Below are 14,188 nucleotides of genomic sequence, written 5' to 3' on the forward strand. Positions count from 1 at the left end.
GCAGGTGGACATTGTGGTTTGGGCCATGAAGGGGCCTCTGACTTTGGTTCTCTGCTCCTTGAGGGTGCCCAGCATTTGCAAAACCCAGGACCCTTATGCTGGCAGGGAGGAGAGAGCTGCATTTCCCTCAAATCCTCCTCACCACCGCCAAGCACAGGACGGGGACTCCAAACCCTCATGCCCAGGACACAGCCCAGGGAGCACGTTCTGCACCTCCTGACAGCTGTGTGACTCCCTCTAATCTCCTTCACATGCATGTCCCCTGCTGCAGCGACATCCAGAACCTTTGTGTGGAGCCTGTCGTCATGTCCAGGACACATCATGTCTGATGCATGTGGAGGCCATGAAGGCCTCTGGGACAGATGGCTGGGCTGGCCCTGGACTCTGCTGCACACCTGATATTTCCCTCTGCCCCCCAACAAGCTAGGACCTGTCCACCTCTCCTTGATCCTAAGCTATTTATTCTTGGCACCCCCGTGCTGTGACACACATGGTCAGGGCAGTGTCCTGTGATGTCCCCTCCAGCTGGGAACATGAGGCCTTAGGAATTAGGAACTTGCCCATGTCACCAGGCTGGAAAGTGGTGGAGCTGGGTTTTGGACCCAGATCCTTGGACCCCAGGTCTGGGAATGGCAATTCAGGGAGAGCAGATGCCAGAAAAAATTCACCACATTCCCCCCTAAGGATCCCAGATGCTCACCACATCGATCTGGCTGAGCTGCTCTGCCTGCAGCCGGGCAGGGAACGCCAAGATGGGGGCCTTCCCCTCTCTCAGCCCCTGCTCTCGGTGCCCACGTGACGAGCAACAATGATCTCCTGGTGGAGTGACACCTGGTGCCTTCAGGTCTGCCACAGGTGCCTTCAGGTCTGCATCTGACAGGATTTCTGCAGCCATCGATGGAACTAGCCCTAGAGGAAGGAGTACTGTGGTTTGCAATGCTGGGTCTCACATACGCGCCCTAAGAGGTGAAAGATGCAACCACAGAACTGGCTTTCTATGGACCTTTCTTGACAAAGAAATGACTGCAGTGCCTCCCCGAGGGACGCCACCCTCACAAAGTCTTCCAGACTGCAAACGCTCAGGGGAGTGAGCTGATGCCCCTCTTTACTCCCTGCCCAAAGGAAAAAATAGATTTTGGTCCTGTGACCTCCATCTCCTCCCGTACATCCCACCCATCTCCACCTCCATGCTCCTCACCCTGTGTCTGGGTCTTACTGGGCACTGAGGGCTCCAGCTAAGAGAGGAGGACCTGAGCCTGCCTTTCCAGGGCAGACCCAGGCAGCGCCACCTGCACGAAGGACACCAGCTCCTTGAGGCTGGAAAAGTCCGGGGACTCACAGAAATCATCAGGAAATTCCTGGAGCCAGGTCAGCAGGAGGCAGGAGAAGGTGCTGTGGGTGGACAGGTACGCAGAGTGAGGAACGGCTGTTCCTGCCACACTGCCCTGTGATGACCACCCTCCCAGGTGGGGGTTCCTGGGCAAGACCAGAGAGACTATTTCTGTCTGTATCTGCTGTGCAACCTCCCACTGGAACAGAAACAGCATGAGGACAGGGAGTGGTTGTGTCTGCTCAGCCGATGGCACTGCACTTGCACACGGTAGGAACTGCATCAATTGCCTGATGAGGGGACAGGGCATGACCCTGCCTCAGCCTACCCAGGGCCATCGTGTCACCTCAGCCTGGAGTTCATGCCCTGAGGTCCTGCCTCCTTCTCTGCGAGGCATGTGAGTTTCTCCCCTTCCCACTGTCATGGACCCTAAAGGGCACGGGCACAGCCCACTGCAGCCACCCGCAGCCAGGCTCACAGGACTGGGTAGTCAGGTTGGATGTCTGAGCTGAATTCTCCCCACATCTCCTGAACTGTGTCTGTGTGCTGCTGGCGTGGCGGAGGGGCAGCAGAGTTGGGTGCGTGTGGAGTGTGCTCTGAGCCTCCGGGAGCACTCCCCACCCTGTGTCTCAGGAACTCTCGCATGGGTCTCTGAGAGTCCTGGTGCCCTGCAGGGGATGGAGCCCTGACCTCTGGTCCCCAGTGAGAATCATGAGATGGATGCAGGGACCTGCCCAGTCCCTCCTGGCACCGGCCCCCACTCCCCATCTTGGGCTGTGAGGAAGGAGCCCCTCTCTCCTCACCCAGAGTTCACTCACTTTTTCAGTCCCTCCTGGCCTCCTCCATCCCTGTCTCACAAATTGCAGCTATTTCCATACCTAGAGGGTACATGGGGGTGTCACATGTAACTTCTTCAGTGCGCCCCTGCTAATGACATCTACTGCTGTTATCTGACCCCCTATGATTTGGCAGGCAGGAGGCCACAGGCAATTCTGCAGTTTTGTTCAATGAAGTAGGCTAAGTAGCTTGAAAAGGGCCTGCACATAGCTTATTCTTCCTATATCCTACATGAACGAATGATCCCTGAGCTGCTCCTTCACAGATAACTGGTGAGGCCTGGGCCTCCTCTGCCAGCCCCCAGCATGCGTGGAAACTCAGGCCACACTGAGGACAGAATCCAGTTTGATGCAATCTCAAACCTCCTCTGAATGGGAATAGAGGATTCCAAAGGTCAATTTGGAGCCGAGCATCTTCCCGTGGAAAGGAAATTTCTCAACCTTGACAAGCCATCTCCACCGAGCTCCCTCTCCAGAAAGCCTGGCATGGGGAAACACTTTCCATGGCCCAGAATCATTCAATCCTGACTCTGACCTCAGCAGCTTGGTCGTCCCATGGCCCCACTAGCAAGAGGAGGAAACTGAGTTTAGATGCTGCCATGACCTCCCCAGACATTCAGCTCAGGCATGCCAGATCCATTATGAGATTGAGGAACCCATGCTCACCTGTTGGACACCCGGTCCAGCACCTGCTGTATGAAAAAGGAGCCCCAGTAATTTAACACGAGGAGGGATACATAGGTCTGGTTGCCCTCTGCAACAGCTGCCACCATGCGCTCCATGAACTTTTCCCAGGCTCTCACGCTGCGGGTGTCCTGCTGGTCATTCTGGGCTGCTGACACGTTTGTACCCTGAGGCTGGAATAGCAGAAGCTGGTGGTTAGCCACTGGACTGGGAACCAGGAGAGGGCCACGGCTGGGGGTGTACGCAGACCAGCCTTTCCCTGTCCCTCCCTGTCTTGGGGCAAGAAGTGGGGCAGGAATGCATCTAGCCGAAAAAGGTCCCACACTCCAAAGTAGAACTCAGGTGGGGGAATAATGAAGTCATGAGGAGTTGTGCATCAATGCGTGGAAGGCACTTTATCCACATGATTCCTCACAAATCACCCACGTTCATGAGATGGGGGGATTCAACTTCTTGCAGGACAGAAGCCAGAAGCATTCACACTGAAGCTTTATGATCTTCCCTCCATCCTGTGGAAAGGGGTCTCTTCAAGACATGGAGGGGAAGAGCCTGCTCACATCTCATTCTTCCTACTGTGGAGGCAGTGCATCAAGAACACCAAGATGGCGAGAGCACCTTTGTTTTCACACCGGTAACAAGACTTGAATGTCTTTTACCTTAAAGGGAGTTCTGAGTACCTGCAGCCATGGTGATCCTTGCTCAGACCAAAGATCAAGTGCTGGGAGGATCCAGGTGTGAGAAATACCCCCCACAGACTGAGGCCTTCAAAAGAAGCCTCTGAAAAGAGCAAATCCAAAAGGCAGCCTGAACCTTTGGGTGTAGCTACATTTGCATGGGGAAGTTGAAAATCAAATCACTGAAGTGATTCTGTTTGGCGCCCTGACACCAGACTGGCCAAAATAAGGGAATGTTCACAATTGGACCAGGAGGATGCAGGGAAGTAGCCATGGTCAGAGACTGTTGGGGGCCACTGAACCACTACAGCTTTACAGAGGCTTAGTTTCTCCAACTATTAAATTTTGTCTGTATGTGCATGACACATCGATCCCATTCTGTGGATTCTCTCCAGGGCGACGGAATGGGTACCCCGTCCATTAGGGACTGCATGGCTTAATGGACCTAGAATGGAATTCCTTCAAGATCTGTGAGCAGGGAGAGGCCCTATCCTCTAGGCAGCTTCCCTTATGGAATAAGATGTAGAGACTCAGGCCACAGCTCCTGCCCTGGAAGATTAAGGGAGTGTGCTATGGGAGTGTACAATTTCCACCAGAACTGTTGTCATAGCATGAACCCTTTTTGAGTCAAAATCACCCTCAAAAACCTGAAGATGGTTAAGCTGTAGAGAAGGTGTGGAAGTACCATTCAACTAACTGCTCAAGGGCACAGCAGGTTTCCACAAGTAACAATAAAAAAAGCAACCAAATGTGAAGGAGCTCATGGTCTTACCAGAAGTGAAAAGAATATCATCATCCCTTCTCAGATGATATAACAAAAGAAAGCCAAGGACAGGCCTGCAGAAGTTGCTGGTGTGGATGAGGGGTGGAGGCCCACCTGGCTTTGGCAGTGAGACATTGTGCAAATCATATGGCAAATCCATGGGTGGGCACCCAGGGAGGAGACCACAGTTAGATTTGCTCCTTCTCACATGTCCCAGCTACCTCAGGACTCAGGTTGGAGAAACCACCACACAGCTCTCACTTGATCATACTGCTGGCCCAGGTCAAGAGACTTCTTGGCCATACAGCAGGGGGTCACCCCATGCTATCTCTGCCACCCTGATCAGGTGGACAGGGGTCTGCACATTTCTCCAGTCCACACTGATAGGAGATGACAACTTTTGGGCCCAAGATAAACACGTTGCATGGGGATTAATTCACCATCACCACTTGCCTTCCCAACAGACATCCATGACCTCACGTTTGAATGCAAAGTGCACATGAAGTTTCCCAACATGGCCATGGATGACCTCGTTCCTCATGTCTCCTCACACTGAAAGGAGGAGTATTAAGGGGCTACAGAGGCAAGATAACAATGCTGGCATTTCCTTAATTCTCTGACCTTGGGCCACTTTGACTTACCTTCCTGAACACCCTGACCAACAGACTGCGGCGGCGAGGTGGAGGGTTCAGCCAGCACCTACATCTGTTGCAAAAGGTCTCCTTCTTTGGTTTTCTCGTGCCAGATCCTACTGCTCTGCCAAAGCAACACGACAACATGTTGTACTGTCGATCGTCTCTGGCTAAGTGAGCCTGGTAGGGGGACTGTTGTGGAATCTAGGTGCCTGATTACCAAGGTTCTACATACCGTTGAACTGAAGCTCAAAGGAAGTGAGGTCACCTCCTGAAGACCCTTAACTGAAACGTCTCAACCGTTAGGTCCTCCAGGAAAGGCCCTCTTGACTCCTGTGTTGACTGGACCAAGTTTCCTCAACACATCACTCCCCACAACTACTTGGGAAGGCTTGGGTGCAGACTGGGCCCCATGCATAAGGAGGGAGAACTCAATTCTAACACAGATGAACTTTCTTAGAAATCTTATGACCATGGTGTAGTCATTGTAACTCTCATCTTAGGGTCTCCCCAGTCTCCACACCTACACAATGGGGTCACTCTACAATCTACTTCCTGGGTCATCATGAGGATTGAAGGTCATTAGTGTAAAAACCATGGCTGGTCTTTGAGTAGATAACATGCAGAGACAACAGCATTCCAAAACATGGCATGCCTGACTCCTAAGGGCTGGCTTTGGCTGTGTCATCCTTGGAAAGGTAGATTCCTTTCTGGGTCAGCACCACGAAAAAGTTGAAATTAAATGGAATTTAGATAGGATGGCTCTGTGGCATGACATCTTCCCATGGTTTGACATTATAATTAGAATCAGATACAAGTGGGCAAAAGAGCTTTGGCTATGGACAACCTACGTAATGCTGTAGCTAAAGTATAACCTTTGTAGAAGAGTCCAAGGACATGTTCTCAAGGAACAGTCTCAAAGAGAAATCAAACAAGGAAACATGGTTTTTGGGAGGGGTGTTGTTCAGATAGACAAACTCTTGTCCTTTTCCCAGAGTGAAAATGCTGCCAGTGAGGCTGGCCATGGAGGAAGCAGGCTAGAGAGTATGTTATGAGAAGAACACAAAGAATATGGTGTGCAGGATTCAGGATGCGTCAGACAGGAGGAGAAGAGGATGAAAAACAAGACAAGGTCCACGTGGTCTCATGACAGCAACAGCATATCCGACCTGAAAGAATTCTAGATGGCACATGTCCACCCCACTGAAGCCCACATCCTTGACATTCACCCATGGGAGAGGAGGCATACCTCAATGTCTTCATTTGCACAAGGCATGACTAGGATGGCCAGTGGCCTTCTTCTTGTATGGGAATGCTAACTGGAATGCTCACAGTTGAACTACTTGTCAAAACTGCTGCTCAGGAAACATCATATCCAGACATACCTCATAGCCCTAAATCACTTAATCCTGAAACCTGGGTTAAGACAGGTGACTTGAGCTGCCTGATGTCCAACAGCTCAGTGGAGATAATGGGAATGATACCTAAAACTCTTTTTTTTCACCTACCTCACATTTATGCAGTAATTCAACTAAAAATTTTGTAACACTTTCTGCATGTCCAATAACATGGAGAGCCCTTGAGGCAGGTTTTGGACTTCTTTGAGCTTCTATCTGGGAGGGAGAAGAGGTGGCACATCCCATGCTAAACGCTAGCCTAAAGATAAGGAGGAATTATTCTGAGGACACAGAAAGGCTTCTTCTCCAGAGAGTGCAAAAATCCAAGCAGGTTTCCTGGAGGTGATTATAGAAAAGAGGGACTGGGTCTTGTCTAGGAGATGATGGGGACATCGAGGGACTATGATTGATAGGTGGTCAGTGTAAGCACGTGTGTTCAGCAACAGGCCTTAGAGTTCATGTGATGATATTTGACTGCAAAGGCAGGAAGGGAGACAACTGAACCTAAAGAAATGACATGAAGATTAAGATGCAGTGACCCACTGCCTCGGGATGCTACAGGAAGATTTGAGGAGTAATTTTGCATTACATTCAACAAAGTGGTACCTTCCAAGTGATGAAAGCTTCAGGTACTACAAAATATTGACCTGCCCTGGTTACATTGACATCTGTGTTTTATGAACTTCTGCCTTTTTCCTCCCAGGGGAGGCTGGAAGTCTCCTACCTTGGGTTCCACCCCATCCACTCCCATCCCTTTGTTCATGTCTCCTTTTCAGAGCCCTCAACCCACGGCAAGAACTTTTATATCTTCCCTATGATAAGAGCAAGGTTGAGCTGAAAAAATTCATCAAAGCTGTTTAAAAACATGATTAAGACAATTTAAAAAGGTATTAACAGCCAGATCATGAAGTCTGTTCTTTAAATCAGATGATAAATGGATAAAACCCTGTCTCTGCTCTTGTTCCCTCTTTCCCCATGGATTGTGCAGGGAAGGGGCTCTTGTTTCCCCAAGGGGTATTGATGGACAGTACTTTGGAGGCTTGAGAGTGATGAAGGGGAGGTCAGGGGGTCTCTTCCTGTCAAGGAGCCTTTGAGTGATTACTTGTTCTGCCAGCATAACCATGTGACAGTCTCTGGTTAAGTTGTCCATGCTACTCACCTGCCATTAGGAGAACCCAACCACAAAGAAGTGTTGTCCCCCCAAATGAGTGCTACAAAGGCTTCAAAGACATATGAGTTCATGAGGGGACTGATGACAAGTTATAGCAGAGGTTTCCCAAGGTCTCCAGTTCCACAGGATTCCAAAACACAAAGTACACATCAAGGAAGAAGCTGTTTCTCAACCTCCAACTGCTCAAGGCAAGATCAAAATAAAGCTTCTCAGAAAGGCAAAATAACTAGTCAGGCAAAAAGAGTTAATTCCCCAAAAGCTGCACATTTCCCAACAGAAAGGTGGTGCCCACATCAAGTGGAATCCCTCCCTCAAGGAATTCTATGCTAGAGGTTTACAATAAGCTGAATTAAATGTCAAAGGACAGATAAGAGAACAAAGCCATCCAGCAAGAAAATCTTTATTAAAAGAGGAAAAAATAATCTCCACAGTACACTAATTAAGGAAATCAACTGCCTAGAAGCCAGCCAAAAATAACAAGTCATACTAAGAAAACTGAAGATACGGCCCAGTCAAAGGAACATATCAAAAACTGAACTATGACACATGAGTGGAAACAACTACCTCAGGACATTCAGACATACATGAAAAATCTCATCAACAATCAAAGCAATAAGCTGAGGGAAGTTATAAAGAAGGCTTTGGCCAAAATAAAGAAGAAATCAAGAGTTTGGGGAAACAAATCATGGAACTTATGGGAATGAAAGGCACAATAGAAGAGATGGAGGAAAAGAAAGGAAACCTACAGTAATAGATTTGAAGAGGTAGAAGAAAGGATTAGTGAACTAGAGGACTGGATATCTGAAATAGGACGTACAAAAGAAAACACAGGAATACAATGGAGAAATACGAGCTGCGCCTCAGGGAATGGAATGACAACATGAAGCCCATGAACATACATGTTGTGGGCATCCGAGAAGGAGAAGGGAAGGGAAAAGGAGGATTAAGATTAGTGGAGGAAATTATCACAGAAAATTTCCCATTTCTAATGAAAGTCATTTCTAATGATTTGGGCAGGCCTGGGACCCCAGGCTCGACTTGACCCTCTGTCCTGCTCAGGTTGAGGTTGGGAGATCTCCAATAACTCTTTCAGCTCAGCCCAAGCCATAGAAAAGTCCTGGTAACAGAGGGCTTCTGCCTCAGCCCAGGAACTCCATCCAGCCTTGGCAAGATGACAGAAACCTTGACAGTGCCCTGTAGACACCCACCCTGGTAGCAATGCCCACTCAGACCCAGGAGCCCCTACACATGTATCAACCCCCTGGGTCTGCATCAGAGGCCACTCCAGGCTGGCTTGAGGACCCAGCTGCCACGACTGCCTACCCTATGAGGCTTTGAAACCAGAGCAATCTGATGCGTCTCTAAGCTCCACTTCTCTCTGCTGCACAGTGGGCATGCCATGAGCATGAAATGAGATGAGGCATGGAAGTTAAACCCTTGTTGGCACAGGGCCAGCAGCAACAATGTGATGGCACGCCTGAGATATAGGCAAGGGAGACACCATTAGAATTGTCAAAATCCCAAAGGATTCTCTCCTACAGAACAAAATGTAGCCAAATGTAGGCCAGTGGGTCATGGACCAGTCCCACAGTTATTGGATCCATTTTAGAGATGTGGAAACTGAGGTCCAGAGAGGTTAGGGAAATTGCCCAAAGTCACACAGGTGTTGAACAACAGAGTTGGGATTTGAACCTAGGCAGTGTGACTCCTAAGCCTGCTCACTTAGCTGTGACTGGATCCCAAATAAACAGAGTGAACCTGAGAAAGCTGTAGTACCCCAAGTGCTCATCAGAGCCCTGTACTACACAAAAGGGGATGGTATTACTCATGCTGAGGACTGGTTCCACCTCAGACATGTGGGGAGGCCTCAGGTCCTGGCCCCCAGTCACTGGCTTTAGTCTGCCTTCCTCTGGAGGGCTACAGTGGATGAATTCTGGGAATCTAGGGTTTAGAATTAAGTGCACAATGGTTAGGAAAAAAGATAGGAGATTTGAAAGTGCTGGAAGAGACCTATGATTGGGACAATCATGTTTAACAGGAAAACATCAACAGTATGAGAGCAATACTAGGGGTACATAATGGGGGAAGGGCCAGTGTTAGAGGGAGGTTTGGATTTTCTATTTGGTGAGGTTGTGTTTATTGGCTTTATCTTGGGCACAATGAAATTATCTAAAATTGATGAACTGCTGACATTGGATGTTATGCACGAGACCCCACAGATGGAGGTGGTTGAAAGATGTGCTGACTGAGAAATACACTGGCTAATGATGGTGGATACATATGGGTGAGCATTGTGCTGCTATGAAAAGGAACAGAGTTGTGAGGCATGCAATGATGTGAATGAACATGTGGGTTATTTGATGAGGCAAAATAATCCAGAAACAAAAGAGCAAATATTGTATGATCTCATTTAGAAAATATTTATAAAGAAACTGGGGTCTAGACTGTATGCTCTTATAGCAGTCACATTTACTCTGGTGTGGTAACTGTTATTTCTTGATTTTGAGAGGTGATTTTATATGTGTATAACCTGGTATTAAGAGACAAGAACAAAGCCAATTAGGTCAGGATTAAGCTAATTCAGAATACAGGGGGAAAGAACACAATGCCTGTATTTTAAATCTTCATCTACTCTTTGAGACCAAAGGAAAAAAGGTTTATTTTGTCTCAAACCTAAATTTTCAGTAGCACATAACCTAACTCAACTTATCTGGATAGATTTCATTTTGAAATATTCATAAGGAAATTCATTCAAACAATCCAAATTCAGGGATCCCAGAATAAGAATGAGAGCCTGTTATCCTATAAAGCTTAATGAATGCCTGGATATGTCCCAGAATATATTAAGCAGATAATCAAAAAGTACTGGCATGGGTGCAAGGGTAGTTCAGTGGTAGAATTCTCACCTGCCATGCAGGAGTCTTGGGTTTCATTCCCGGCCCATGCACTTCCCGAAAAACAAACAAACCAGCAAAGAAAGAAAGAAAAAACAAACAAAAACTCAAGATATGTTGCTGCAATAACAGTATACTCACATGAAAAAAGAATTAAATGTGACCCCACCATACAGCATACAAAAAAAGTATTGAGAAAGTTACATGAGGGATGGGAGAAACAATATGGAACTTTAAACCAAGCCTTTGATTTTGAGGCTTGCTCTTGTGAAGTTTACATATGTACTGAAGAATCTTAGCTTACCTACAGGTAGGCCTAAGAGTCACCTCTAGAGGACCTCTTTTGCTGCTCAGATGTGTCCTCTCTCTCTCTAAGCCCAAATGTGTAAGTTAAACCATTGTCCTCTCCACCCCCCTCGTGGGACATGACATTCAGGCATGAAAGCATCCCTGGAGGCATGGGAAATGATCTCCAAGGTTGAGTATGGCTCTGGCACCATGGCATCAACAATGCCATCCTGACAAAAGAACCATAACAAATAAGGTATCAGTGGCTGAAAGAGTTCTAATAGAGTTGAGAGGCTATTCTGGAGGTCACTCTTACCCGAGGTTCAGTTAGACTATCATAACTTGTCAAACCCCAACCAAAACCATTCCTGCCAATCCTAAAGAATACCTAAGTCATTATATAAGATTCCACAAAGATTCCATGCACTAGGGTACTTCCCAGAAACCTAAACCTCCAGATGGGTCCCTGAACCAGATAAGTCCTGAAACGCAGAGGGGTCAGCATTTCCAGAGCATCAACTAGTTCCATCCCCTTATCACCTATTATTGACAGTCCCTTCGAACATAAAAATGTTAGAATGGCCATAGTCCAAATATCCCAAAAGAGTGAGAGAAAGATAAAAAATGATGATGGAGTTATAGAGAGAAGAGGGGTTTAACAAATGAGTATGAATGCTGAACCAGTATATTCATATTTCTTTTCGTCTCCAGTACCTTAGAGCAGCCAGAAATAAAAACCTAAAATTGCAGAATTGTAACCAATAACAAACTCTTAAATCTGTTCTACAACTAATTGTTGCAATTTACTCTGAAATTTATTGCTTTTTGGAATGTTATTTTTCACAAAAACGAGAAGGAAGAGTGTAACAGAGAAGATAGGACTTAACAAATGAATATGACTGCTGAATCAATATATTGATATGTCTTTTGGTCTCCACTATCTTGGAGCAGCTAGAAGAAAAAATGAAAAATCATGGAACTATAACCCATACCAAACTTTAAAATCTTTTGTATAACTACTGGTTAAAATGTGCTTGGAAATTTATTGCTTTTTTTTCATATATATGTTATTTTTCACAATAAAACAACTTAAAAAAATGAAGAGTATATTGTAGGACTCATGCTCATTCCCAACAAGCTCTTCATACTTCTTTCTGTGCCTTCCTTAGCTTTCTGTTCAACCATAATTTAAATAACATATTCTTGGTATTCAAGGTTAAAGGTAGAAAATTAGAGCATACAGATCACTATGAATGACCTAAACATCGACTCTTATCCCTATTAACTCTAACACAAATATAGTCATCATAAATATATTATTGAATTTCACGTTAATATTTATTCAGTAAATATTAATTTTGTGTTCAAAGAATCGCATGTGTGTGCGTTTGTGTGTGTGTTTAGGATTATACCTGGTATTGAATATCCACCACTTTCTATGACAAAGTTACAATGATTATATCCCATCTGGATCTGAAGTCACATTCCATGATTTGTTTGGATCATGGAATACACCTGGCTTCTTATAGAGCATCACACATTTCATATTGTTTAAATTTACCTATTGATATATTTTGAATAAAAAACAATTATAGATATCATGTCAATAGCATAAGGTATCACTCAGTTGGCCTTATATGTTTATGAAATGATAGAATTTTGAAGATGGAGACCATCTATGTTTTCCATTTTTTCTGAAATAGAGAGATGTAGAAAGGAGAAAGCTTTGAGAGAATTAAAAGAGTGATGAACAGAAACAAGCTCTGAGGTGAGTGCACCTAATTTCTTGCAAGAAGTGTTTTGTGAGTAGAACACATAGCATAATTCTTTGCCAAGTTTAAATGTAGTGCATTTAAGAAATAAGACATTGGTCTTTCTTGATTACAATGACATCATCCTCTTAATATTTAACATAAATTCTGATATGAATAAAAATCAATTAACACATAGAAAGTAAAATACAGTTGAATTGGATTCATAATACAAAATTTGAATTAAATGAATTAATTTTAATTATATGAGTACAGCATACCAAATTTTATGTGCAACTGGGATATATCACTGTCCTTTCTGACATTTTGTTTGAAAAGATATTGTTGTCATTGGATTATATCCATATTTACAGCTGAATTCAATAATATCACCTGTTTTGGCATACAGTTTTCTGCTATCTGACCATTTTAACTGTATGTTATTTTCATTCATGATATCCTCTGATATTTCACATGCCTCTGTAAGTAGAAAAAGTGAACATAAAACATTAATTAATACAAATCTTCATTTCCACAGACTTCTAGGTTTTCAGTAAAATCTTATATACTTTCTTGGGAATTCTTTCTAAAAAATTTTCCCAAATTATCTTTATGAAAAGATATAATGTAGATTTTATTACATTACAATAGAATTGAAAATATAACTGATATAAAAATAATGTATAATGCTTAAAGGTGGCAATTTTTTTTTCTTTTTTTTTTATTAATTAAAAAAAGAATTAACAAAACAATTAGAAATCATTCCAATCTACATGTACAATCAGTAATTCTTAATAACATCACATAGTTGCATATTCATCATTTCTTAGTACATTTGCATCGATTTAGAAAAAGAAATAAAAAGACAACAGAATAAGAATTAAAACAATAATAGAAAGAAAAAAAACAAAAAAAACAAAAACAAAAAACCTATACCTCACATGCAGCTTCATTCAGTGTTTTAACATAATTGCATTACAATTGGGTAGTATTGTGCTGTCCATTTCTGAGTTTTTATATCCAGTCCCGTTGTACAGTCTGTATCCCTTCATCTCCAATTATCCCTTCTCTTTTTTTTTTTTTTAATTAACGGAAAAAAAGAAATTAACCCAACATTTAGAGATCATACCGTTCTACACATGCAATCATTAATTCTTAACATCATCACATAGATGCATGATCATCATTTCTTAGTACATTTGCATTGGTTTAGAAGAACTAGCAACATAACCGAAAAAGATATAGAATGTTAATATAGAGAAAAAAATAAAAGTAATAATAGTAAAATCAAAACAAAACAACACAAAACAAAACAAAAACCTATAGCTCAGATGCAGCTTCATTCAGTGTTTTAACATGATTACTTTACAATTAGGTATTATTGTGCTGTCCATTTTTGAGTTTTTGTATCTAGTCCTGTTGCACAGTCTGTATCCCTTCAGCTTCAATTACCCATTGTCTTACCCTGTTTCTAACTCCTGCTGAACTCTGTTACAAATGACATATTTCAAGTTTATTCTCGAATGTCCGTTCACATCAGTGGGACCATACAGTATTTGTCCTTTAGTTTTTGGCTGGATTCACTCAGCATAATATTCTCTAGGTCCATCCATGTTATTACATGGTTCATAAGTTTATCTTGTCTTAAAGCTGCATAATATTCCATCGTATGTATATACCACAGTTTGTTTAGCCACTCTTCTGTTGATGGAGATTTTGGCTGTTTCCATCTCTTTGCAATTGTAAATAATGCTGCTATAAACATTGG

General features: G+C 44.1%; 1 protein-coding gene across 4 annotated transcripts in view; it reads right to left on the bottom strand.

Moving 5' to 3' along the window:
- Window positions 1-798: 798 nt before the first annotated feature.
- The window catches only part of LOC143681053 (ral guanine nucleotide dissociation stimulator-like), a 61,021-nt gene continuing 47,631 nt past the window's right edge, over window positions 799-14,188 (bottom strand). For 3 of the 4 annotated variants that reach the window (XM_077157769.1, XM_077157768.1, XM_077157770.1), the window contains 3 exons: window positions 2,833-3,023; window positions 1,199-1,392; window positions 799-909 (listed from right to left, as the gene is read on the bottom strand). In XM_077157769.1, coding sequence (XP_077013884.1) covers window positions 1,236-1,392; window positions 2,833-3,023 — 348 coding nt within the window. In that variant the 3' untranslated portion in view covers window positions 799-909; window positions 1,199-1,235. Of the gene's footprint in view, window positions 910-1,198; window positions 1,393-2,148; window positions 2,209-2,832; window positions 3,024-14,188 lie in introns of those variants that run through there. The other variant, XM_077157771.1, reaches the window with a different exon arrangement.

This window comes from Tamandua tetradactyla, chromosome 4 (assembly GCF_023851605.1).
Source record: "Tamandua tetradactyla isolate mTamTet1 chromosome 4, mTamTet1.pri, whole genome shotgun sequence".
Taxonomy (NCBI): domain Eukaryota; kingdom Metazoa; phylum Chordata; class Mammalia; order Pilosa; family Myrmecophagidae; genus Tamandua; species Tamandua tetradactyla.